Source organism: Erpetoichthys calabaricus, chromosome 13, assembly GCF_900747795.2.
Source record: "Erpetoichthys calabaricus chromosome 13, fErpCal1.3, whole genome shotgun sequence".
In the NCBI taxonomy this organism is placed as follows: domain Eukaryota; kingdom Metazoa; phylum Chordata; class Cladistia; order Polypteriformes; family Polypteridae; genus Erpetoichthys; species Erpetoichthys calabaricus.
Window position 1 is genome coordinate 112,204,458 of NC_041406.2, and position 27,965 is coordinate 112,232,422.

General features: G+C 37.4%; 1 protein-coding gene across 1 annotated transcript in view; it reads right to left on the reverse strand.

The window, feature by feature from the left end:
* Nucleotides 1–27,965, reverse strand: part of scap (SREBF chaperone) — a 161,111-nt gene continuing 133,146 nt past the window's right edge. The window contains exons 15-23 of the mRNA XM_028817467.2: nucleotides 23,728–23,929; nucleotides 16,634–16,749; nucleotides 12,573–13,077; nucleotides 9,828–9,913; nucleotides 9,663–9,745; nucleotides 9,354–9,520; nucleotides 3,939–4,019; nucleotides 3,646–3,852; nucleotides 1–2,830 (exon numbers count right to left, since the gene is read on the reverse strand). Of these exons, the coding sequence (XP_028673300.1) occupies nucleotides 2,585–2,830; nucleotides 3,646–3,852; nucleotides 3,939–4,019; nucleotides 9,354–9,520; nucleotides 9,663–9,745; nucleotides 9,828–9,913; nucleotides 12,573–13,077; nucleotides 16,634–16,749; nucleotides 23,728–23,929 (1,693 nt within the window). The 3' untranslated portion in view covers nucleotides 1–2,584. The remainder of the gene's footprint in view (nucleotides 2,831–3,645; nucleotides 3,853–3,938; nucleotides 4,020–9,353; nucleotides 9,521–9,662; nucleotides 9,746–9,827; nucleotides 9,914–12,572; nucleotides 13,078–16,633; nucleotides 16,750–23,727; nucleotides 23,930–27,965) is intronic.

A 27,965-nucleotide genomic window follows, 5' to 3' on the forward strand; every position in this document is an offset into this window, starting at 1 on the left:
GACAAAATGTAGGCATAAACTATATAATGTATGAAGCCTGAAGCCTAAAGAACAAGTAAACACGTTCACAAAAGATTCAAGGACGAGACAACAGCTTCAGTGGCACAGCGGTAAGATTTGCTGACTTGTAATCAAGAGACCCCGGTTCGATCCCCACTCACTCCTATATTTGCCGTTTTCAGTAGTGAGCTGCTCTTTTTGTTAATGTTATACAGTACACACATACATTTGGTATGCGTCTATAACACAAGGTGTGCATTTATAGGACTTGTAAAAGTTAACGGTTTTTTTTTTTTTTTTTTTTTTTTTTAACTTTTATTCTCTCTAAATCACGATCACGATACATACTAAGGGATCTGACGCTGTTATTTTTCATTTGAAACAGAATAACTGGAGATGTGAGTGGTGTTTTGAGACAATGGAACTGGACATTCTCTCACCTGTCTGTCTCTATATTACGTAGTGCTCTGTCTGTCTGTGTGTTATGGATCTTAAAAATAACAGTTATAAGGACACTTGTTCATACTAATTGCAGTCTTTATTGTTAAAAAGTATTTTAAATGGAGCATCCCACATGAAAATATAATGATCTCATTAACTGACAGTGCATACCAATTTATAAATTTTATATCCGTTTGAGGTTAAAAAGAAAAAAAAAATAACACTTTCTCCTCAACGGGGAGTCGAACTCAGGTCTTTGAAGGACAGTAAGCTTGCTGCGCTCTGAGACAGCAAATCTTACCGCTACGCCGCGGAAGCTGTTGTATTGTTCTTGAACCTTTTGTGAAGGTGTTTATTTGATGTTTGGACTTCATGCTTCACACATTCTATAGTTTATGCCTACATTTTGTAACATTTATTACTAAAATATGAAAAAGTTTCTGTTTTAACAATGTGTTTACACAGATTACTGTAGAAACGGAACACACATGAAATGCGTGTGTTCCAAATAATGATCTATTATTTCCACTCTAAAACACCACTTCACTCCCAGATAATCAATCAAGGCATGAACTGGGAGATGCTCGTGCACGTTCTAAGTCAGTGGGAGGATGGAATAGCCGCCTGCTTGCAGCTTGTTTTTATCGGCACATTTAGAAGGACAAAGGACGCTGGCAGAGAGGTGCGAATGGTTTTAAGGTGAGCCGGATCTATGAGTTTTTTCGTAGACTCTGGTAATTCTAGTGTTAAAAACCATCCAATGAGGTGTTTGCCTAAATTGCTGCAGAATTTGCTCAAAGGATTCTTTTAGGAATCAAGTCAAAGGAAGAAGGTTGAGTGCAGCCATGAAGAAAAAGAAACGTAGCGGATAATTAAATGAGCCTGACAAGATAAGTAAATTGGCTGCAATTAACGCTACCCACAGTAAAGCTCTCCAGGACACCCCTCATTTAAAAGTAGAAAAAAAAAAAGACAGACACACTTTTCAAATTTAACTAAAAATATAAGAAGCAGAAAAACAAAAACGACTTAAGATGATCTGAACTTACTCAAGCTGCCCAGTGTAATATTTGAGTTCTAAGTGCAATAACAGACACCTTTGCTGATTTACATTCATTCCATGGTATCCTCCAGTCTAGCTCACTTTCTCTAAGGTCACCACTGGCACTCTAAGGAACTGCTTATATCAGCAGCCATGACATTCTAGCCTACATATAGTACAGCTAGCATATCAGGACTTTCAATGCTAGATGCATTTGGGCATGTCAGAAATATTCATCACATGCTTTAACAATCTTATATCTTTTCTTGTGTCTCCAGTTTTCTCTTTACAGGCCAGCAGCAATGAGTTTTCTCTGGCAAGACACCGACTATCACTGCCTTTGCTTTGGAAAGCACACACTCCCAGTTGGTATGCAGGAGAAAACAGAGGGAGACTACAAACTCCCCAATAAAAAGCCAGCAATTTTATAAAGGCTTTAATCGAGGACTACCCTGCAGAACAGAATTACAAGGCAACATGTTTTGTTTCATGTGGTGCCAGGCACATGATTAAAAGTCTCCGACTCTGACACCACCATGGATTATCAGGCACCATAATAAAAATATAAAAATCCACAAAGATGATGTAAAACAAGACTCTTATAACAAGCACAGAATATTGTTTATGGCCTAGCTGTTTCCTCTTTACACCCCACAGTCTAGTAAATGACATGACCCAATGCTGCAGAGGGATGTGTGTGCTGTACCCACTTGAGATTATTTTGAATTGCTGGTGGTGCCACCTCAACAACTCCTGCACTCTTGCAATTAAGTAAAAGCATTGCACTTTGCTCTAAACCTATTTCTATAACTGAGAGGCAAAGGCTTCCATGAACGGTGGCCTTACTACCTCAAAATAATGATTACAAAAGGCAGAATCAGTGGGAAGTCTAAGAACAGCCATGTGTCAACCTACTAGCTTCACTAGACATTCACAACATCAGTAGATAAAGTGGGGAGAGAAGCACTTCTTCTGTCTCCAGCAGAGAAGAGTACATGAATGGCAGCTTTCTCTCTGTAAACATGTTGACCCGAGCGGCTCAGCACGGCAGCTTCCACATCACCAGTATCTGGCAAACTGCTAGGCTCCCTTCTATTGTCCTTAGTCGAGTTTCTCCAGCACAGACGGCACATACACAAGGCTCAGCTCATTCCCAAAATCGCAGACAATAGCTGCATTGTCAAGCACCAGCAATTGCCGGACTCCCTGGCCCTCGTTGCACTTGCCCAGATACACAGTCTGCAGCAGGTCACCGTAGTTCAGATCCCAGAAAGATACACATCCCTGGCCACCAGTTACCATCAAATTTTCAGAAATAACACCAAGACTTGATCCACAGCCCACCTCCTGAAAGGGAAAAAATCATAACTTTAAAATGGCTTCCAACCTGATGCAACCCTGTTGTGTCACAGACAAATAAACAAGAACACTCTGCACTTATGAGGGGTGTCCCCTCTTCTATCAGCTAGGTACTTTTCTAGATCTTAATAAAAGTCAAAGGCAAGATTTATCACTTGATGAAAAAAAACTCCTTGAAATTGAAACAGTAGCAGATTATGGTAGCACTGGATATGGACATGTCCTGGTGAGTAATTGCGTATGATCTCACCTGTCACTGATTCATGTCCTCACACACAGAGGATGACCACAAACCCAGGAAGTCAGATTCAAAAGTGAATGTTTATCCAGTTGTGCATTAGGGAAGCTTTCCTACCCTATGCCCCAAAAAGAACAAGCAGCCTTGTGATTTCTAATCTATAGCTAGGAGTATATACTATTACACAGTGACGGGTTCTTTCATGCTCTCAAACTTGCAGCTCTTTCCCCAAGGCACATTTTGCTCATGGTATAAGATTCAAAGCTGTTCACAGCCAAGATGACATTTTAATGTACAAAACCTCCAGAAAGGTAATCTGTGACCATCACCAGGAATGAAAGGGAAAGAGATTTGCAGCTAAAAGCACTGGAAACAGCTAGCTTACAGTCATTTCACTTTCTTTAACTTTTAAAACTCACTATCTTTAACTTGACAACTGTGGAACTTATATAGGGTGTCAGTCCGCTAAGGAAAAGAAAAGCATGTTGACCATCTGACAGGAACTTGGTCCACATGAAGGTTAAAATCTTGAGTTCTATAGTTCAAATCAATTTGGCGTACTAACCTGCTGAATGGAGTACAGTTTAATCCCCGTGCTTCGGTCCCATATGCAGATGAGGTCATCCAGGCCGCTGCTGATTATGCATGTAGTGGTGCAGATGAGTGATGTTACATCTCCTCTGTGTCCATACATGTGGCTGACTCTACTGCCCGTCAAGACATCCCAGATGCAAATGGCACCATCCTGGCCCCCACTAGCTAAAACCATTGTCTGAAATTCAAGCACAGATACGTTTATACCAAGTCATCCACAGCACAGCTAAATCAACAAGCCCATAGACAGTATACTCTACAAACCTGATCAATGTAGATGGAGGTGATTCCCCCAGAATGTCCCTGAAGTGTAAAAAGGCAGCATGAGTCCTCAAGTCTGTACACCTGTGGGAGGAAACACAAACAGGCAATAATGCTAAAGCACAGAACCAGTATATGCTTTTAAAAAGTGCAGATCAGAAGAAATACGGTGGAAATCTAAAAACATTTAATATACTTTCACAAATTAATTCCAAAATCAATGAAAGCACACAAAAGTAGTACACACAAAATAACAATGCTATACAAAATAGCTGCTCTCTCTTAGTACAAAACAATCCCTGTGAACAATTACTCTATCTATTGTCTTCTTCACCTGTGCTGTATTGTGGGACTTGCTGAACTTCTCCAACTCTCTAGATTTATCAAGCTTTGCTGTTCTTTTCCTTTTTAATACAATTTAGCTATACTTTGCCAAGAAAGTATTTCTGGAGCACAGTCATCATTTTATGTTTTGTTCTACAGTGGAACCTAAAAAGCATTATGATTTGGGTCCACTGATGCCTCAAAAATGTTTTGCCTAATTTTCTTCAGGCTTAATATCTCATTCCACATTCGGACGGCAGGACATTACCACCATGTTTGGTAACCTAGGAAAACCACCACTTAAAGTGTAGGTAGAGGTGACCAAAAATCATAAAAAAGGATTTTCTGATCACACCCTCAAAGGGCCCTTAATTTACCTTAAAGAATAACATCCTGGTTAATCACTGTCTGGAGGAGACAAAGTGAAAGAGAGAGGAGGAAATTAAATGAGAGATCAGAATGTATTCAATTGGAGGGACTGATGGCTAGGTCATCTTTCTAATTATTCGAACAGAGCAAATATTATAAATTGCCTCTAAAAATTAGCGTAACGTTGAGTGGTCTTTCTTTTACACTGATCTTTCTTAGTCAAAGAAGACCGAATCCCAGGCCTTTGCTTTAGTACCACATTGCTCTAGGCAGCACAATAAAGACCACAGCTGGTCCTGCTGCATGGTCTACGGTTTAACTAATATTAGAGCAATTGTGACAAGAAAATGCAATTTATTCAAACAAGATAGTCCATCCTATTCATCTAGATTCTCCAAAATAACATCAAGTCAAGATATGTAGGTCCTGCTATCCAACACACTACTTGATAATTTATTCCATCTGTCTACAGATCTTTGCATGAAGAAAAAAAACTTTCTAACATTTCAAAATCTTTCCTTAACTAGTTTCCAACCATGTCTCCTAAATTCTCGTTGAAGCATTTATTTTAAAGTAACAGGTAGGATCCACTGTACTAACTCCCTTACTAATTTTAAATACTTCAATCGTGTCATCTCTTAACCTCTGTTTGCTTAAACTGAAAAGGTTCAGCTCCTTCAGTCTCTTTCTTGTAGCTTGTACCTCTCTGTCCCAGAATCAGCCTAGTCACTCATCTGTGGCCTTTCTCTACCGTTGCTGTCTTTTTTGTAATATGTATACCAAAACTGTACACAATACTTCAGATGAGGTCTCATCAGTGAATTACATAATTTAAGCATAACCTCTATTGACTTATACTCCACACATCCTGATACATACTATTAGCCATCTTATAATATTTTTGCAGATCATCTCTGAATATTAAAAAGTGATAGCCTGAGACACCATTTTTAACATCACCCAATTCTAAAAATGATCCCCTCACTATAACCCTTTTATTCCAATTTTGTACCTACTTACACATCACACCTTCAATGCTCATTTCTTTCAATTTAGTTTCTAATCTTTAATGTGGTACCATCTGAAAAATCAAGATAAATAATATCTTATACACCTTATGCAGACTATTTGCTGAGTACACCTGTTCTAGACATACAGTTAGGTCCATAAGTATTTGGACAGAGACAACTTTTTTCTAATTTTTGTTCTGTACATTACCACAATGAATTTTAAATTAAACAACTCAGATGCAGTTGAAGTGCAGACTTTCAGCTTTAATTCAGTGGGGTGAACAAAACGATTGCATAAAAATGTGAGGCAACTAAAGCATTTTTTAGAAAAAAGTTGTCTCTTTCTAAATATTTATGGACCTAACTGTATGCTGCTCAATCTTTTCCATATAAACTGCTACCACTGATTTACCTGTAATGCATTACTAAGCTTATTAGCCTATAGTTACTTGGATCAGTTCTATCACCTTTTTATGCAAAGCAATAAAGTTTACTAGCTTCAAGTCTTTAAGAATTTCCCTAGCAAGCAGAGACTTATAAAAGTATGTGTCATTAAGGGTTTATCTCAGTAACTTCCTTAGCACTTGAGTTTCTGGTCTGTGTGTGTGATTTGTTAGATTTCAGATTTAATTCAAGTAGTATTTTTCCCTCTACAATTTCCAAATCACTTAGTATCTCCTTAGTAGTCTGTTACTTTTGGGGGGTTATCAACTTCTTCCCACACATAAACTTCATAAAATTTAAAGCAGTTGGTATTTCACCGACTCTGTATTTTGGGCAATCTTTACCATTCCTAATATTCATTTTTTTGGATCTTTTATTTAATGTATTAAAAGCATATAAAATTCCATACAATCAAATCAAACTTAACAAAACTAAATTCAAATCCACCCCCACCCATAAGAAAGAGAGAAAGGCCAACAGCCAGAGCAAAACTGTTGAGAGTAGAAAAGAGTCTTTTTTCCCCCCAATATAAATGCTTATTCCAAAATGTTATTGATTAGTTCCTGCCAGATTTTTAAAAAATTTTGAACGGATCCTCTCAGTGAGAATTAGATTTTTTTCCAATTTCAAATAGTATACTGTATAACATCGGTAATCCAATGACTTGAAAGAGGTGGGTTAGGATTCTTCCAGTTGAGCAAGACAAGTCTGCGTGCTAGTATTCCTAATACTCTTTACCTCCCATTCTTTTACTACTAAAATATTCAAAGAAACTTAGTGATTGAGTTAGCTGTATAAGGCAAAAAGACCACTGTTTTTTTCTTTGTAACTTTCTTTGTAGATCCTTACTTATCCACTTCAGAGTTCTCTTCCATTTCTTACAGCTTCTAAATTTTGGGATATACTTGCTCTGCATTACATGTAAATCACTTTTATACCTGCCACACATCTTGTCTGCTATTTCCAAACTTAAAATACTATCTCAGTTTATCTTGTGTAGGCTTTGTCACAGATACAGTGAGTGGGTTTCTTTACTACACTTTCTACATAGGGTGTCACAACTATGGAAAGATCTATGCAATTTATGAACAAAGTTCATAAATTAGGTAAAGTCCACACAAGTCAATGTAAAGACAAACAGTAATTCACATCTGGAAAACAATGTTCAGCAATGTTAATAACAGCAGCAGGAGAAAAATTGTCAAGGTAAAAAGGAAATGAAAATGCAGTCAGGTGCAAGCCAGAGGAGAAAGACAGCGATTCACATCTGAATAACAGAGTTGAAACAACATGGGTATTTGGAGTGCCGCAATTTAGGAAAAGTCAAGTAAGAACAGAAGTTTGACATACTGTATACTCTGATGAAATTATAAATTATTTGAAAACACAACAGCAATTGGTGTCAGCTGTTGATACTTCTATTATTATTTAATTATGCTTGCTCTCTGCTTCATGCAGAGCCCCTTCAAGAAGCTCATGAAGGTCACTGCAGTGTACAGTTTGAGAATTGCTGATCTAAACACACTTCCTATAATAAACCAAAAATTAAAATGTATTTATAACATAAGCATAATAGATAAAGGGTATACACAAGTACAATATATAGACACAAATGACAAAGAGCAACATACAGTAAATACTTTAGCTTAGTATGATCTTTTACTCTTCTACAGAATAAGGCACACACAGTAACTTATGAATTCTACTTCCTTAAATTATACAGTATCTAAAGTATTAACCAGGAAACATCACTCACTCCAGAAGCAGTGCTATTCCTGATAACAAAAAATAAAATACAGTTAACAAAAAAAAAGTTTGCTTATTAAAAGAATGATCTGAGATGTTGCTACAACATATTTAGTATTTAATGTAAACAGTATGCTTGTAGAGATGCAGTATATACAAGGAAAAACATTTACCTCTATTTCTGCTATTACTGTTACTAACTCTGTAGTCACTTCAATAGTATTTCAAAAAACTAAGTAAAGTAAGAATTCTCTGTGGGGGAAAATACACTTTCAAAGTTTCGAAATGGGCATGTGTGTGGTGATGTTGCTGCTTGCAAACAATCTTAAAAATAAAAAAAGGTGTTTTTGAAATTAAATAAGCATTTGCTTAAACTAAAGGTAATAAATGACAGAGCTCACTTGTTATTTTATTTCTTATATTTTTTGATTGTACTGGAAGCCTTGAACTGTCACATTATCATGAGAAAACTGACTACTGTCAAAGACATTCAAATTATATGTATTAAGTTGACAGGTACAACATGAATGATACAGAGTTTGACAAATATAAAGAAAACTGTTTTTACACTGCAAACTATCATTCTTGGAACAGTAATACAAAGCTCATAAAATGTAACAAAAACAAAGTTAATGGCTGAAAAACAAACTAAGTAAAAAAAGAAAAACTAAAAATCAGAAAAACTGTAAAACCCTAAAACTATATAAAAACAAAAAAAAAAAAAGAAAAACTAATTAAAAAACAAAATTAGAAAATGGTGAAATACAAAAAACAACAAAAAGTAAAATCAAACACTAAATAAAAACTAAAAATTATCTTAAAACTAGAAAAATACTGTCCAGATCAGTTTTAAAATGTTCTAATCACAGTTGTGGTATTTCATTTGGTTGAATGGATAAGTTCTTAGCTAGTTATACTTTTTCTAGAGCCTGCAATTTGATGACAATGTTGATTTGTTCACTGTCTGCACACAGCTCTTGTGTGTGCATGTATGAATGTGCGTGTGAGGTGTGTTGAATTACAAATTTCTCTTTACTGTATGGATTCAGTAGAGTAACAGCAAAACGTTTATTCTTCAAATAGTATCTACCTTCAGTTAATGTAACACCAATAGTCTGATTTAGTGCTTGCACTAGGTTATAAAGAAATGAGTGCAACTATTTGCAACTGGTTTCTTGGGTGCACATAAGCCAAACCTTTTGGTTAATGACTGGTGCAAAGTTTTGTCCACCAAATTGCCAGTCATGACTCTTTTTGTTCACTGATTGTGTGTTAAAATGGTGCACCATGGAGACACCCCTGGATGTAATTTGCCTGTGATTATCAATCCTAACAAATAAGAGCCAGAAACTACATTCCAGAGAGGGGTCCTGTGAGTAGAACTTATCTTTGGGTGATGTTAAATATCACTAAAGACGGCCTTGACAGCTGCCTTTTAAAGAAAAACTTGCATGCCAAAGCAAAGCAAATTGGTAAATGCCAGTCTATTCCTACACAGAATAAATGCTTGTTTAATTGTGCTTACCCGCACAGTATGATCTTGGCTGCCGGTTACCACCCTCCCTGCTGCTGCACGCAGAACAGTAATTGGCTTCTGGTGGGCACACTGTATAACATGAGTCAAATGACAGGTGATGACATCATCACTGCTGTAACAAGGTGAATGTGTCATGCTATTCCGTATAGGAGTCCCTGAAGAGGCACAGATAATTCAATTAGTTGCAATTACTTGACACGTATAATCATTATTGAAATTCCTGTTAAAACACCCCCCTAGCACAATCTTAATTTAATTATCATTATTTAAAAGGCACAGCTCACAAAAGCCCATTACCTCTGTGCTGCAACAGTGTGGAGGGTTTGTTCACATCTAGAGTAAAAAAATCTAAAGAGCCATTCAGCCTTGCTGCAACAATCCTGTGGAGACACAGAAGCTCATGTGAGCATGACATATGTGGGCCTTTACAGCAAATACAGCTGTAAATGATGAAGCACTTGCCGGTTACTGAGGAAGATCAATGCTGTGATTCCAGATAGTCCTTCCTCATTACTGCAACGTAGGGTGCCTCCCACTGCATCCCAGAGCTAGAAGATTGGCATAAAATACAAGAAACATTAGCAGATCTTCACTAGGAAAGGAAAAAGCTTTACAGAACCAACAGAATGATAAAGACTATACAATTATTAAAACTTACAAGTATTTTGTCACCTGCTATGTTAGAACCAAAAGTTACATTAGAACAGTTTTGACAAGAAAAGGCTGTTTAGTTTAACCTCCTTAGCATTAGACACGAGCGTCACTCGGGCTGTAAAAGTGCCAACAGCATTAGTGCAGAGTGTTGCTCAGGAAACGATAGTCATATTTTGTGTAGCGACAGGCTCGAGTGTTAACCAGGAAACAGTGCAGGCAAGTCTTCTCCTAGCTTCAAAATGGCGTCTCGAAAGAAATATTTTTCTGCAGCCCAGGTGTTGCATGCTCTTGACAGTGATACCAGCAATGAAGATGAAGTGAATCTGTCTTCAGGCAGTGAAAAAGAAACGGACAGTAAAATCAAAAGTGATTCTGAGGACTCCGAAAGCAATGCTCGTGTCAATCGCACATGTGCAGTGTGCTGTTCAAAAGCTGATCAGTCTGGAAAGAAAATCCACAAGGAATCATGCTACTATTGTCCCAACTGCGATGCTGGATTGTGTATTTCACCATGCTTCAAGATATACCACACAAACAACACATTTTGACAGTATAAACCATATTAGCATTATTTTTATTATTATTATTCATTATTATTATTATTATTTGTACCATTATACTTTCTACACTTCTGACTTTGTACTTTTAGCGTTTTGCACATTTTACAGTAGAAAGATCAGATTTAATAAATATGTAATTTTTCAAACCCAAAAAATCAACACTTCTAACAATGTTTTTTCAAGAAAAAATGCAAAACTAAAGAGATTAATAATGCCTTTCAGTTTTATTCACCTAATTTCTCTAAATTAACACTAAGTCAAATTTTGCCCCCATAAAGACCTCAAAGTCCTATTCTCCAACTCGCTACTAGGTAATTACTGTATATGTCTAGGGTACTCTCAAAGTTCCAAAAGTCTGCAAGAAATTTGCCTTTAAACAGTTCCCATCAATCTACTTATCCCCCGCCCATCTATCTTTGTCCCTGTGTTCTTATTTTTAAACTTAAAGTTTTTAAGTTCTTCAAAATTATGAAGAGAATTAGTATGGTGGATCCCAGCTGATGCTGGGATTACTTTATTACATTACTTATTACTTCTTGATCTTTGCTTAAACTAGAGAGGTTTAGCTTCTTCAGTACTTCCTCATTGCTCATACCTCACGGTCCTGGACAGCCTAATAATAACTCTTCTCCGAACTGTTTCTAGTTCTGCTTGACTTTTTTGCATGAGAAAAAGAACAATACTTAGATTCATATTTTTTACCGTTAACAAGAATCTGAGCCGTAACAATTTTCTGTTACAAAAGTAAATAAAAAATACAACACTGAAATATCCTGCTTTGAAAAACATTCACTACCTTCAAACATTATGTATTTAATATTTGCCAGCTGACATTTTTGTGGCAATTTATAGTCTTAAAGCTTTTGCTGTATGGCAGGGCTGTCAAAATGGACATCATTTTGAGATAATATATTTACAAGTGTTCCTTGGGATTCTCCCTGCCTTTGAATTTTTTCTACATCGTTCATCTTACTTGTGTCTACAAGAAACTGTCCCACACTTCATGGGTAAAGTTCTTTTGTTCTCATATTGTTTTATATGTAATGACCAACTGTCCTGACTCAGCAGAAAGACATGACAGCTAAATTTAAGAGTAAACCAGGAGAAACAGCAAAAGGCCAAAACAAAAGAGAAAAACGCATAGCAAGCATAACCCATACAGAAGGCAAAATCAAAGTAAAAAAAACAAACAAAAAAAAAAAAAGTAAGTTGTAACCAGGCAATACAAGGAAAGAAAGCATACAATATCTAAATGAACATAAGGAGTTTTATTAGCAGATTGGACAAGGTGCCTAGCGAAAAGCTGAACTTTTATGCCGGTTGTTGATCTTGGCTCCTAGAGATGAGGAACGTGACCCTGACAATGGTACACAAATGGCTACTCCTAAAGAAACAGGCTATGAAGAATCTGTTTGCAGCCTAAATCATGACACCAACAGCCAGATCTCATTGAGACAGGTGAACCTTGCTGGAAGAATTTGTTTTAAATAATTAAGAGGCCATAGAAGGATTCCATTCAAAACACTGTTCAAACCCTAATGGCAACAAGTTGTGGCTGTGCTTTATGATTAAAGCATAGTAAAATTTGGTGAGCAGTTTTCAAAGTTGGATTTTTCAGCTTTCTCTTTATTTTTCTTCATTCATAAAATGAACATGGGTTATGAAAATGTAAAGATTTTTTTGTTAACCATATGCACATGCAAAAACACAATTAAATGTGTTCTTAACTAAGACAATGTTGATAGCATTCTGGGGGAGGTTGAATATTTTCTACATCAACTGCATATACGAGGGGGGACCCAAAAATAACCGGAATTTTGTTGTTGTTAGGTTATTTATTTCCGGTTATTTTTGGGTCCCCCCTCGTATACATAATAAATACAGTATATAGATTGCAAATACAGATTAATTTACCTTCAATAAATTAATGTGTATTTATTTTGTATATTTATACATATAAATTACACTGATCACAGGTTCAGTTTTTGCTTACCTCCAGTTTTCCACTGCTACGCCCTACAGCTATCAAATTGCCTTGCAGCTCCAAAGCCCAGACAGAACTCTCCCAATCTCCAGGCCAAGAAGGTGTCAAACTAGGAACTCTGCTTGGACTAGACAGAGAGTCATCACCCAAACTATGGCGTCTGACTGCTGAAGAAAGTGTTGGAGAGCTAGGAAAGGCCTGCGGGCAGGTCATTGATTTTGGCTCCTGGTAGGCCTGTTGGACTACTTCTCCATAGTCAAATCCATCCAACCCTTCACTGGCTTTACGTATTGGATGGGAGGTCTGCTCTGAAAAATTAGTATCAATTAGGGGAGTTAGATCTGGCTGGTCTCCAAAAAGGGTCAGGCGTGAAGGAATTTGTCTTCTCCTTAAAGGATACTCAGCAATAGCACTATCAAGGTTTTCTTCTGTTCCACAAAAACTGTTCTCCAATTCTACCCCCAATTCCCAAGTCGCTTGGTGCTCCCATACTTCACTGCTATTCCTGCGTAACCTGGTAAAAGAGAGAAATACAAAGAAAATTGAGGTAACTTATTAGTTGTCAAATGGCTATTGTCTACTGTGTAAAACATGTAATCTCCAGAGCGTTATGATTCAAAAATGAAAGAGCAAATTTCAATAATTTACTTCAAATAAAATATGTAAGACAGAAACACATTCCGCACATCACTGGATAGAGGAAAGTTCAAAGTTTGGTCCTATGGTCCTTGAGGTTTTATGCAATCACCATGAGCACCATGTGTAGCATGACAAACATCAAAACAGTAGACCACTTCTTGCCACACACAAGTCAACTGGTTCCTAGTTACTGAATTCACAGCTTCCTCAATTCGATGTCGCAAATCTTGAAGATTAGCAGGCATAGGTGGAACAAACACTCTTTCTTTAATGTACCTCCATAGATAAAAATCGCAGGGAGTAAGGTCTGGAAACCTGCGAGGCCATAGACGATGAGTAAGATCTTCTTGTCCACCTCTTCTAATCCATTGTCCTTGAAAGGTGTCGATCAGGTAACACTGGAAAAGTGGAAATGAGGCAAGGTACCATCTTGCATGAAGGTCCGGCGTTACCTGAACGACACCATTCCAAGATGATTTATTTATGATGAAAGCAGCTGTTCTATTAATTGATTGAACGAATTAATTTATGTGAGCCCCATAATTTTATTTAGTCACATATAACCATGAAAATTGTGGTAAAAAAAAAATAAAACATTTTTTTTGCTTTTTAGTGCATTTATAACTAAAGTAAACAAAATCATTTTATTTACATTTTTTTTATACATTTTATTTTTTTAACTTTTTGAGTATTTTGCAAATGATTTTTCTTCAATCATTTTTCATGAAAGGGAAGCTTCTTTAAAAGTATTACATAATGTATCTTCTTTGCAGAATTATTTGAATACTAAAAGAATTATATTTTGGTCTATTTTTTTGTTCAGGCTCATATGGAATTAGTGCTTGGTCACTGTGGGGGGAAAAAAAAATATTGACGACAGAACGGAAAGCTTACAGTAATACTTTCTCACCGTGATCATCAAGACTACTCCTTCACAAGAGTAAACAAGGAAAGTCGGCACGCATATTTACCCACTCCACTCACTGGAAGAGGCAATTGGTGGAAATCTGATGTGTCTTTCACTTGCATGCTCCTATACCTCACTATATTCTCTCTCTGTCATTGTTGCGTGCACGATAATGGACTGGCATAACCATTGATTATGACAAAATTTGTTAAGTAATTGCATTGGTATTGACTACAGTATTGTCATCGATACTGAACACGTAGTGTAGTAAACAGTAAGACTTTAGGTACTTTCAAAACTAGACTTGATGTGTTTTTAGAAGAATTAAGTGGATAGGACTGGCGAGCTTTGTTGGTCTGTTCTCGGCTAAATTGTTCTAATGTTTTAATATACTACTTAAGCAAGTATAACTTTAATTTGACTGCTTTCCTAAAAGTCATGTTGAAAAGGCAAAAAGAAAATAAGGCAATCTATTAATTATGAAATTGGCATAGCATATTAGACACAGATATGTCAAAGTAAAAATTAAATGATTGAAATGACTGTTGACTTTGAATGCACTGCTGACGACTGATTTAATTGAAAGAATAAGCATCTCTTAATTGAGCATTCATTAAAACTTGTGTTAAAACTCTAAAAATACCACCCCCTCAGTTGTGCATCACCATCAACAACTTCATAATTGTATTGTACACAAATGTTTTTCAACTGGTGTGCCATGGAAATAACAGTGTAGTGCCCCTGGGTCCTGATCTGAGAGACCCATCTGAGGAGGATGGGACTACCTAGAGAAGTCCACATAAAAGCAGTTATATCTGCAAAACGTTGATCACAGAACACTTACAGAGCAGTTTAGCAGCTAGAGATGTGATGGGGGTGTGTGTTTAGGATCTATCTGCCTGGATGCATATTCGCCAGAGACTCTCACAGAGCCAAGGTACATTGGGATTGCGAGTTGCCTCTAATCCCAGGTCAGTTGAATGAGGCAGCAAGAGGACCGCATGTCAAAGGGACAAAACAGCTGGAAAATGTGTCCAGAGTGCTCACTAAGTGCTGTGCCTGCAAACAGCAATATCTGAGCTGTTTATTTTGCCATTGCCCTGCACCGCAGCTTTTGAAAGTTTAGCACATGTATAGATTTAATGATTTTGTAGCTGGTAGAATCATGAGTGCCTTGGGATTTTGTGGGTTACAAAAAGTACTTTCCCTCAATTGTTTTTTTCAGCTTACTCTTCAAAAATTCACTGACATCATATGCAAAAAGAATATGGGTAATACACTGATATAACCGTAAACTTATGTAAAGCAAATAAAACGATGACCCTGAAAGGACTTTTCTTTTAAGGCGATACATACACACATGCACACACACACACACACACACATTTGTGCATGTTGTAAATTGTTTGAATTTCTTACAGAAAATGTGGACTTTGAGAAAATAAATTGCTTAATTAGGTGTCAATGTTTATTGTAATTTCCTTGTAAATAAATTAAAATAACAAATGACTACCTTCTAATACCCCCCTGCTATGGACCTTATCATAATTTTCTTCTGTTATAAGCCTGTGACATTTCAGGTGGCTCTCATTTCTTTAATTATCACTTTTTTTATTGGTAAAATGCAGATTCTTACTACCCAAAATGTTTTAAATTCAACCTTTAATTACTACATATGCCAATCACTCTTGTAAACAGTGTAACAAAAGGCGCTATATAGGCGCCTGACCCGACACACTTTCACACTGGAGGCACGTATAAAATTAACTTTTATTTTTCTTCCACCTGTGGGGCATGTCTTCCCCGTAATCCTCACAGGCACAACACAGTCCAGAGTGTAAAACAAACACACCAAAACACCACACTCCTAACTTTCTTCCACCACCACTCCTCCTAGGCAACCTTGTCCTCCTCCACCAGACTCTGGCCGCTGAGTGGTGGTTGCTGGCTCATTTTATTGCTCCAGGTGCTTGATTGCCGACATCCAGCTGCACTTCTGGGTGTGGCAAAAACCCTGGTGGCGCCTGCGGAACCCAACAGGGCTACACAACACTCCAACCCATATAAAGCCCTGGGGGAGTCCGAGGCACCGCTGCAACCCAGGGAGGCTGCCATCTAGCGTCTAGGGGGAGATACTAGGTTTCCCATTCTTGCTCCCCCGGAACATATGCTGCAGGGGAGTCCCGGCCGGGCATGGGCCCAGGCCATCTGCCACAACAGCTATATTTCATGAATTTTTCTTTGCATATTAATTATCTGTCCATTTGCATCTAAAAAGGTTTACGTTCTTTTAGTTTGTGACAGGATATGAATTTTTCCAAATAGTATGTGTATAAATTACGTGCATTTAAATATATGTACTGTACATAATACACATGCTCATACATGCATGTCTATACAACAATATGGCATAAAGAATTTATAAGATGGGTGTTGAGTTTCCTCAAAATATTCCTATGAACAGAAGAAACATTTAATTTTGTCCAAAAAAAAAAAAAGAGTAATTTTGAATACACAATTTTACCCTGGACTGGGAATGGTTGTGAGACAGTCTCCAGACTGGGCATCCCATACTCTAATTTGTCCTGCCAGACAGCAGCTGACTAGTAGCATCCCGTCACTGGCCAAGCACTCAATATCCTGAAGGAGGGAATAGATGAGACACAGTAATAGTTACTAAAATACTGGATATTTGAAACAACTAGCCTTTGGGAGAGCATACTGTATAAACAAACAGAGGAAAATCCAGCCAGGAATCTAAGTAGAAAAAACATCAATACCCAAAGTGCAAAATTATGTACTAAACAAATAGTTATACTCAAGGTTTTCACTCATGTTCCATTCCAAAACAGTGTAATAGCCGGCATTGTCACCGATTGATTAAGGCTGAAAAGCAAAAGGAGCTAAAATGTCTCCTAATTGAGAAAAAGACAGTGTTCAAATTCAGTGACAATGAATTAGTCTCTGAAAAACTAATAGTGAGTGCTGAAGAAAAAGCCAAATGAAGGGGCAGAAGCTAAAAAGCTATAAAGATTTTTTTTTTGCAACAAATTTAAAATATCAAACAAAGTTGCTCAATATAACATGAGATTCCTGGAAATGACTGTACATAATTGCTGGACTCAAGCGCTAGAATGGGATGTGGACCAATTTTTAAACAGATTTTCCCTCCCACTGCCACCTTCTTTTAATGACCAGTAACCCTACACCAGAGATAGGCAAACTTTTTACCTCAAGGGCCAGTAATAACACACCACTCCCCTTTGGGGGCCAGACAACTTGATCCATCACAACATTAGTGAGATGTGTGTGCTTTCTACTCAATCGCTAAGCTGCCAATATATGGGATTAATTTGGACACAGCATATACATGATTATTAGTGCAGTTGGATCTCAACTGTGATTTTGCAGTTTCTCACTAATTAAGAATATCTGTTCACTGGTGTATATGCTTTGATATATGGTAATAAAAGAATGTGCCATTGTTTTCAGAGTAGTAAAATTGTCACTTGAAAGTTCCTTGGAATATCTAATCAGATCACATTTTTTATATTTGTCTTTAAAAGCTTTGCGGCTTTGGCAAATCAATGACCTCTAGTGTAACAGTAGGTGTACTGAACTGACAGTTATGTCAAAAGGATTTTCCAAAAGACTAATGGTATCTGCAAGTTCAATAAAATCCTGAAATCTCTGAGCAATCTGTTCCTGCAATAATTCCACTTTCTGGACAACTGTGCCTTTTAGGAACCATGTATCTAATGTGCTTTTGAATTCTATAATCCAGTTTTCCATTTGATATGTTTGTTGAACAATTTCAGACACATGTAGCAGTGCTACTTAAAATGTGCTACATCTCTCAGCGGCCCCGGTGGTATAACACCAGCTTTGGAGGGCACAGGGGCTGCTAGAAAGATGATTGAGCAAAGGAACCTGAAAGATGCCATGAAGCATTGTGATCTTCCGTCTGCTTGTTCATACACCTCTCACACTCAATTGGATTCCAGTGTCTATCTGATGTACTGTATATGCTGTCCTGTGCTAGTTTGTCCATGTAAGTTTGCCTTGATTGGAAATGTCTTCGTCTGGGTGCACTCCCAAACAGCTCATGAAGCATCAGGGACTGGTAGGACAAAACTTTACATTGCTTTAAGAGAGCTATTCACATGGTATTTCTTTCACTCATCAATCAACTGCCCTGGTATATGAACTGTTTTGGACACTGTTGTTAGTGTTTATTGTACTGTGTTATTTATTTATTATTGCTGGGGATCTGGGGAGGACCTTTGCATACATGGCTTTGATTGAGTGGTGTGCCCTTTTCCGTTATTTGACTAATATATTCATTTTTGTTTATCAGTGTATCTGTATGTGAGTGGGTGTGTTCCGGGTCAAGGGTGGGTATGTTCCTGGGTTTCCACAAATAAAATAAAAAACAAATCACCATCTTTGGATGGAGTGAATCTTAGCTTCATCACAACCGCTACACATTTCAAATGCTTAGACACTACTATACTAATTATATACAAGTTGTCCCTTTCTCTGTAGTCTGAATTTAACTTATTGATGTGCTGGATAAGATAGAAGAGAAACAGCAACTTCCAAAGTCATTCAGAATCAGACATCTCTTTGATGGGCTTTCTTTTTACTGTCATTAACACGCTGATTTCAGAGTGTAATTAAAAAAAAAAAAAAATCGCTTCAGCACTCTACCTCTGCTCAGCCACCTCACTTTGGCATTACTGTACTGTGCATTAGTTTTATCCAAAAAACTTTTAAATTGTCAGTGATGTAGTGCATGTGAGTGAATGAAATTTACTGTAGATGTGACAACTGGCAATGTGTCTTTAAGACCAACAGTTTTTCCACAGAGCATTTGCTGATGGATAAAGCAGTGTATACCAACTGGTTTTCAGGATGTCCATTGACGTGGTAATTCATTTCTCCCCATTAAGCCAGTTTTCTTTCCTGCCATGTTCTGTGATACTGAGCAATTCATCTAGGCCCCTTAAAAAAACAGTTATTGCACAGTGTTCACTATGTCAGTACTCTCATCAAGGAAAAAAGAATTAATGAACCTCTGTGCTTTGCTTTTGAGTTGCTGCAAGATATTGTCTGACACTTCTTCCATGTGTCTGGTAACAGTTCTTGCTAACAAACTCACTGACTGGTACAAGTTCTGTATCTCTGGGCAAACCTCAACAATCTCTTGCGTACATGGCTTAATAAACTAGCCTTCAGTGAATGGCTTACCTAACGCAGCAACAAGTTGCAATACTAGGTAGCCAGCTCTGACCACTGCCACATTTTCTTCATGTTTTCTTCTAAATAGGGTTTGTTGTCCTGAAAGTGATTTTTTTTAGCTGTTCAAGTTTTTCCCTCCACTCGTCCCTTGTGAATTATGAAAATGTTTGCATTAGTTTTTGTCTCTTAACACTAGAATTACCAGAGCCTACGAAAAAACTCATAGATCCGGCCCACCTTAAATCCCATCGCACCTCTCCGTCAGCGTCTTTTGTCCTGTAAATGTGCCGATAAAGACAAGCAGCCTGCTATTCCATCCCCCCACCGCCGCAGAACGTGCACAAAGTTCTCCCAGCTTATGCCTTGATTATCTGGGAGTGAAGTGCTGGAGTTTTAGAGTGGAAATAATAGATCGTTATTTGGAACACATGCAATTCATGTGTGTTTCATTTCTACAATAATCTGTAGAAACACATTGTTAAAACAAACGTTTTTCATATTTTAGTAGTAAATGACAAAATGTTGGCATAAACTATATAATGTGTGAGGCCTGAAGTCCAAAGATCAAATAAACACTTTCACAAAAGGTTCAAGGATAAGACAACAGCTTCCGTGGCGTAGCGGTAAGATTTGCTCACTTGTAATCAAGAATCCCTGGTTCGATCCCGACTGCCTCCTATATTTGCCATCTTCAATAGTGAGCTGCTCTTATTGTTAATATTGTAGTGACTTCTGCAACAGGCTCGAAAAAAGACGAAGTAAAAAAAAAAAAAAAAAAAAAAAAAAAAACAGACATAGTAAAGTCTCTCAAAAGTTTTACTTGAACAGTCAAGAAAAGAAACGCCGACCTCGAGAACCCCCCCCCCCCCCCCCAAAAAAAACCCTTCTAGAACCCTCTCTAACCCCTCCTCCCATCCCGGGTCCTGCCCCCCCCCCTTACCGCATCAATCAATACCCCACTGTCAGTCTTCTGTGCTGTACTCCGCCTTCCCTCAATCAGACCTAACAGTCACACACACACACACAAAAAAAAAAAAGGCTTCAACCTGGCTGGGATGCTACAATATTATACAGTACACACATATATTTGGTTTGCGTCTGTAACAGATGATGTATATTTATAGTACTTGTAAAAGTTACCTTTTTTTTTTCCCCCCACTTTTATTCTCTCAGTCACAATCATGATACATATTACCGCCCTAGGGATCTGACGCTGTTAGTTTTTATTTGAAACTGGGAATAAGTGTAGATGTGAGTGGTGTTTTGAGGCAATGGAACTGGACATTCTCTGATCTGGAGGGATAAAAGCTGACACACAAATGCTGGTAAATCTGCCTTATTCGTATCTCACCGTCACTTGATTTTTTTTTTATTCAGTTTTATTGAGTGTTCCTGCTCACGCTGAATTAGTATGCACCTTATTGCCTAAGATGTCAACAAAAAAAAAAAAAACAAAAACAGAGATATAGGTATATATATATATTTGGAATTATTCATTTTATGACCTGTATAGTACATTTTGGAAAACATTGTGGCACGGATGTAACATTATTCATATTATTCATATTCATTCGCATAACATCTTGCGGTTGTAATCAGTGATCGCATGGTTTTTTTTCCCCCCCGATCTTGCCAGTCTCCATGTTGCTGTATGGTGTTGTTTGTTTTGTACTCCAGGACATGCAGAGGAAAGAATAATACAGAGAGGTCAGTTCAGCGCTATATGCAATCATCAAATTCAAATGTTAACAGTTCACACACACAAGGACTGTCCTTCCTACATTTACGACATGTACCTGTTGCAATGTACATATTTCTCTCTATGCTTTGGTTCCTATTACATTGAAAGGGCACCTGACGCTGACTCAGTTTACTTTCCTGGAGAAAGCGGCTGTCTTGGAACAGAAGCTTGTTGATGTTGCATCCTCCTTTTCTTTATCATTGCCTTTTCTAGTAAGATGCGACGACGCAGTTCCTCTGCAAGGTGAGCCATGAACACTCTTCTTTTCTCAGTGGCCCCCGTGCATGCCTTGCACAGTACATGTGCGTTGATCGCCGCCAAGTCAAGCTTGTTATAGCACACAGCAACTGGCCACCTGCGTGTTCCTGCTTGCACTGAATAAGCTCACGCGTTCTGGTGCACGATGTCAACACAGCACCGGGCAAAAAAAGTAAGACAAATATATGGGACATTGGGTATAAATTTATTGTACTTGTACAAATTAGCTTTTTTCAGTTTTATTCTCTCAATCATGATCACGCTGTAGCCCCTCACTCAACCCTACCCCTCCTGATCTGACTCTAAGTAACAGCACCAGCATAAATTCACACCCGATCTGACGCTGTTCGTTTTCAAATAATATTGCATGAGTACAATGATGTTTTCTGATTGGTACTATTCGGGTCATAAAATTGTTTCTTCAAAATGTCACATATATTGTCTCTTTCTTTCAGGTGTGTAATAGAAACCGCAGCATAGAGAGAAGTGTGTACATTGCAACAGGTACACATATCGTAAATGTAGGAAGGACAGTCCTTGTGTGTGTGTGTGTGAACTGTTAACATTTGAATTTGATGATTGCATATAGCACTGAACTGACCTCTCTGTTCTAGATAGATAGGATAGACAGATACTTTATTAATCCCAAGGGGAAATTCACAATTCACTGTTCTATTCTTTCCTCTGCATGTCCTGGAGTACAAAAGAAACATTGCCAAAAAGCAACATGGAGACTGGCAAGATCGGGGAAAAAAAAAACATGAGGTCACTGATTACAACTGAAATATGTTATGCAAATGAATATGAATAATATGAATAATGTTGCATCCGTGCCACAATGTTTTCCGAAATGCACTATACAGGTCATAAAATGAATAATTCCAAATATCATATATACCTATGTCTAGTTTTTTTTTTTTTTTGACATCATAAACCATAAGGTGCATACTAATTCAGCATGAGCACGAAAACTGAATAAAAAAAAAATCAAGTGACGGTGAGATGCGAATAAGGAAGATTTACCAGCGTTCGTGCGTCAGCTTTCATCCCTCCAGATCAGAGAATGTCCAGTTCCATTGCCTCAAAACACCACTCACATCTACAGTTATTCCCAGTTTCAAATAAAAACTAACAGCGTCAGATCCAAAGGGCGGTAGTATGTATCATGATTGTGACTGAGAGAATAAAAGTGAAAAAATAAATAAATAATTAAACGGTAACTTTTACAAGTACTATAAATGTACACCGTCTGTTACAGACACAAACCAAATGTATGTGTGTACTATACAATATTGTAGCGTCCCAGCCAGGCTGAAGCCTTTTCTTTTTTTTGTGTGTGTGTGTCTGTTAGGTCCGATTGAGGGAGAGTGGAGTACAGCACAGAAGACTGACAGCAGGGTATTGATGGATGTGGTAAGGGAGGGGCGGGACCTGGGATGGGAGGAGAAGTTGGAGAGGGTGCTAGAAGGTTTTTTTTTTTTTTGGTGTGTGGGGTTTTCAAGGTCAGCGTTCCTTTTCTTGACTGCTCAAGTAAAACTTTTGAGAGACTTTACTATGTCTGTCTGTCTTTTTTTTTTTTTACTTCGTCTTTTTTCGAGCCTGGTGTGGAGGTCGCTACAATATTAACAATACTACTGAAGACGACAAATATAGGAGGCAGTCAGGATTGAACCAGGGATTCTTAATTACAAGTGAGCAAACTTTGGAACAACTGGAGGTAGTAGCAAATAAACTAAAACAAAATTGAGTTCCATTATGAACAATGTTGGACATCTCTCTGACACACACCCCAACACTGAATACTTTCAGCCAACGAATCATTCAGCAGAAGTTTGTCAAGAAAAGTTACTAGGGCTCCTCTATATCAACAGCAATATGCCTCTATAAAGCCTTACTTTGACTGTGAGTGCCAAGCAAAAAGCTTCCTTTCTTTTCAATTTTCTTCCTCTCAATTATTCTGGTCTTTGTTCAGGCCATAGTGTGCGTATGTTTATATATATATTTCTCTGTCTGTCTATCTATTTTAATCAGTTTCTGTAAAGTATCAAACTAACAGCAAAATTTCACCCTAGGGTCAAAGAGGTAAATGAAAATGGCTGGTGACTAAACTTTTAAAAAGGTAGAGTACATATAAAATGTTTTCATATGACAATGTAAAAGGAGCAATATACAATAAACTAAGTATCTACATGCTTGTGACAGCATACTGTGTTTTTGCTAATATTGCTTTCAAGTAAAAATTTCAATAAGAATTTCCACACAAGTTCTTAGAATCAGCAGTGGTTTACAATCAGCCCTAAGAAAAGGGACTGCAGCAGACTAACGTCTATTACAATGTCACACAATAAAGAATTCATAGTGTCTGCTACAGGGCTTACCATGCTGTGCCCACGAAGTAGAAGAGGAGAGATCTCGCTGACTGGAGGAGAATAGCCATAGTCATCACAGGGTAGTTCTCCTCGATGTCTCCGCCCATGTGACATGCCATTCTGACCATAATTTCTGGGGCACAGGATTCTATACAGAAAGAAGAGAAGTAGCACAAGAAGAACTCCTGCTGCCAAGCCAAGGGCTGCTACTCTGTAAGGAAAAGTGGAAGAAACAATCTGGTCTAACTTTGTGAAATTACAAGCAACTTTCATATTAACAAACAAACTAGGACAAATTAGGATCTACATTAATTCTTGTTAAAGACATGAGGAAAATCTCCAGGACTGGAACAATATGTGTATGTTTAATGCAGTATTGCTAACTCAACTGTTTTTGTAAAGTAGTAGTTACCACAGCCTCATGCTCCACACAGAGGCTTAAAATAGTTCAGAAGATAGTTGGGACTGTTATTGGCCTCATTTCCCCCCCACCAAACTCACCTATGCAAGCGATTTATTGTCCACAGCTGAAGCCTTGAATACATTTTTGTATAGATTGTTCTCAACTGATATATTTATATTGAGAAAAAAGGAACAAGCCCCTTTAAAAAAACACCATGCTGCCTGCCCACAACAAATGACGTCAGCCTCAGCTCATCTTTCGAGTACAAGAGTAGCAAATGAGCATTAGGCAACTGGGATGAACAGCAAACACAGAGTTACAGAGTGCCTTATCTCTGCCTATGAAAAAAAAAAAAAAAGCACATTTGCATGGTGTCCCTGGCACACAAGTCCATAGCACACATGCCTGACATTAGTACTTGGCACACACATGAATGCTTTCCATACAGAGTAAAGTTAAAAAACAATATTTTTGCACTTTCAGTAAATCTGGGCGTGAAATGAAATGATTGATAATATGAAGCAAATTTTTATTTTATTTCTGGGTATTTCTGAACCTGTTTAAATATTTAAATATAAAGCAATGTTTATTGGAGGAACACAATTTAAACAACTGAGATGAAGATTTTTTATGTATGCAAAAATAATGCATCAGGTCAGTAAAGGCCTGTAATTTAGGCTTTGCTCTTTCCTTTTTTTTATCTGCCATTTGAGTCAGTGGTGTTAAAGGTAGTATGTCACAGCTTAAAAAGAGTAGTGCTCTTTACAAGGATAAACTGAACTGACAACCAGATAAACAGGAAAGGAACAAACAATTTGGATTTGAAAATAAAAGTAATTTTCAATGTTAGAATTGAACCTCGGAAAGGAAAATAAACCTAAGAACATTTTGATGGGGAAAGAAAATCCTGGTATACTTAAATCAGTAATGTCCATGTTGGCTGAGGAAAACTACTACAGCAGATGACACAAATATTATCAATATTGTTAAGAAAAAAAATGTGTTGTCAAGAAACTGAAAATGTCATACAAAGGTGTCTGCCATCTTCTTTCAAGGCAGTAACAAAGAAAGAAAGGGAATCCAGCTCCATGTGGATTAGGCTCCATTCTACGAAAGGGGGGTAGGAGACTGGCATTCTTCTTTAGAATCTGTTTCATTTGGGCCATTTTTGAACATAGAAATGAATGTTAGGAACACCAGTACATGGCAGCATAAGTGAACAAAATAATAATAATAATAATGCATTTTATTTATATAACAGCTTTCAGCAGTGTTAATGCCGTTACAAATGTTTCTCTAATAACTAATTACAATGTAAGCATAACTAATAAAGGGAAAGCTAATGACATTTACCATTAGGACACTGAAGGAACTGTTGCTGAAAATGGAGCATTCATTTCAATCAGTAATGGGCAATATACACACTAGTAATGCATTGACTATATTTTCTGAATCAATTTAAAATGTACCTAGATTAAAATGGCATGAATTTCTATTAAAAATGATCATTTCTGGGTGATCCTAAACTTTTGAAAAGTAGTCTACTTGCTATGTTGATTCAAAGCACACAATGGTTAATTCCATGTCCAATCACACATTTGGACCTCACCATCACAGATTTTAATGAAACTTGGCATACTGATTTGTAAACCATGGAACTAAAATTGAACATGTCTTGGATCAGTATTAACGAAGACTGAAGCTAACAAAGTTTGAACTTTGGGGATGGGGATGATGACATTGACTGGCTATATCTCCCTAAATAAAAGTACACAGAAAAGGTTCTAATATTGCTCTCATGCTCTAATATATCCTGGTTTTATATCCCTTTACAACTTCTTTTTCATCAACCCACTGTAGGGTTTTTTTTTTTATTATTAATTTCCTACTAATTCCAAACTTTGGCATGTACCTGTCCTGCATTATATGTAAACCTGTCCTGCATGATCAGCAGGGACAGAGAGGATCAGGAACACTACAGTGCTAAACAAAAGCCCTCAAAGTTACTACAGACACATATTTTTATGGTCAGGGCCAGTGCTGCATAGTCATCCTTTCCACTTGCTTGGCTGGAATACATTTTTCCTATATAACCAGTTGCTTTAATTTATTGTATGTAGTTTATATTGGGTAATTTATCGGACTGATAAAACATGCTATATAATTGGTGATGGTAAGATTTGTGGGGCACATGGGAGAGGTTGTTTGAGCGGATTACTGACTTTATTTCATGTTATGCATTTACATTTCACAATATGCTTTTCAATTTCTATTTGCTGCTTGCCAATTTCTTTTTTTATTTTCTCTACGGACAATAACATTTTTGGATTTTGATAAGGAGGAATAGTTTAAGACAAAATACAACTGAGGTGCTTGCCTTCTGTTCGGTACTTTACTCCACCCAAGTTTGCTCAGTGAGATGGAGTGGAGTCAACCTTATTTTGAAGCATTTTTTAGAATGTAAGCGATTGTTTTTCTCTACTTGGTAAAATATTAAACATAAAACACCTTTCAACAACCTTTATAGTAAATCATACAATAATGGGTCACTGAATAATCAAAAATTTTATTAAATGGCTTTTTTGGAATATAGATAATATTCAAAAAATACTGGATAACTTGTGAGATAATATATTCAGAAAACCTGGCAGGCCCTACAACAAGAAAACACCTTATTTTTGCCTTCATAAAAACCTGAAAACACTAAAAACAGGCTTGTGACTTTTTTCTTGAGGGTTTGCAAGTTCTTTATTCCAAATTCACAATCTTGCAGTTACTACAAGAGCCACAGAACAGGGTTTCTGACATTTCAGTTTGGATGAGGAACAATCATCTAATCCTAATTTATCATCTACTTATATCAATTCCTCCAGTATTATCAACAAAACATTTATTCTTTGTGGAACTATAGAAAGAAGCCCGGGTAGAAAGGCTCTTCTCAAACAATACTAAAATTCTCATTGACAAGAGTAGAGATGAAACACCAATATACAGTACAAAATTGCTTCTGTATATTCCTGCACAAAAAAAAAAAAAAAAAAAAAAAAACCATTGACAAAAGAAAAAAAAAAAATCCGGATAAAAAAAAATAAAGCAAGTATATAGACACAGTCTTGCCTAAATATAATGTTTATATCCTGCCAGGTATTAATTAATCCATCATGTGCAAATCACAATAATGGAGCATGCACTAATAGTGCGTACGTTGCTGCACCACACCACACACAATGAACCACCTGGACTGGGTGACACCTCAGCACCACATTAGAACAGTGTGAGGTTTTCTACGGTGGCTGGAGTGCCAATCCTGCCACCAACCCCAAAGTTTTCTCTGTAAGTTGGAGGACCTGCTTGCAGGATTGGATGCAGATTAACATCCTATCTAGGACAAAGCAATTGCAGGTTACAGGATTTACAGGATTCGAACCAGCAACCTTCCGATTGCCAGCACAGATCCCTAGCCTCAGCCACAACTCTCCCCTTATGGAGACAGTAGTGTCAGAATTGGGCGTTACTGCATTCTTATTGGTTGTAGAGGCTGGGTGTTCTGGTATATGGCCACTGACTTTCCTTTTTCAAATGCATACGCCCATGTACCACGTCTCAATCAGGTTCTATGAACATGACAGTGACTTCAGTTTACCTCAGACTGCACAGTTCCATATCTCAATTAAGGACCTTAATTATAATATAGAATTTGAGGTTTGCGTCATTAATGTGTGGCCAAAAAATCTATAGGAAATGCATGATAACATCTAATCAGCATTGACCAAAATTGCTAAGGAATGTTTCATGCACCTTATTAAAAAGGCTCCCTGAAGAATTCAGGCTGTTCTGCATTATA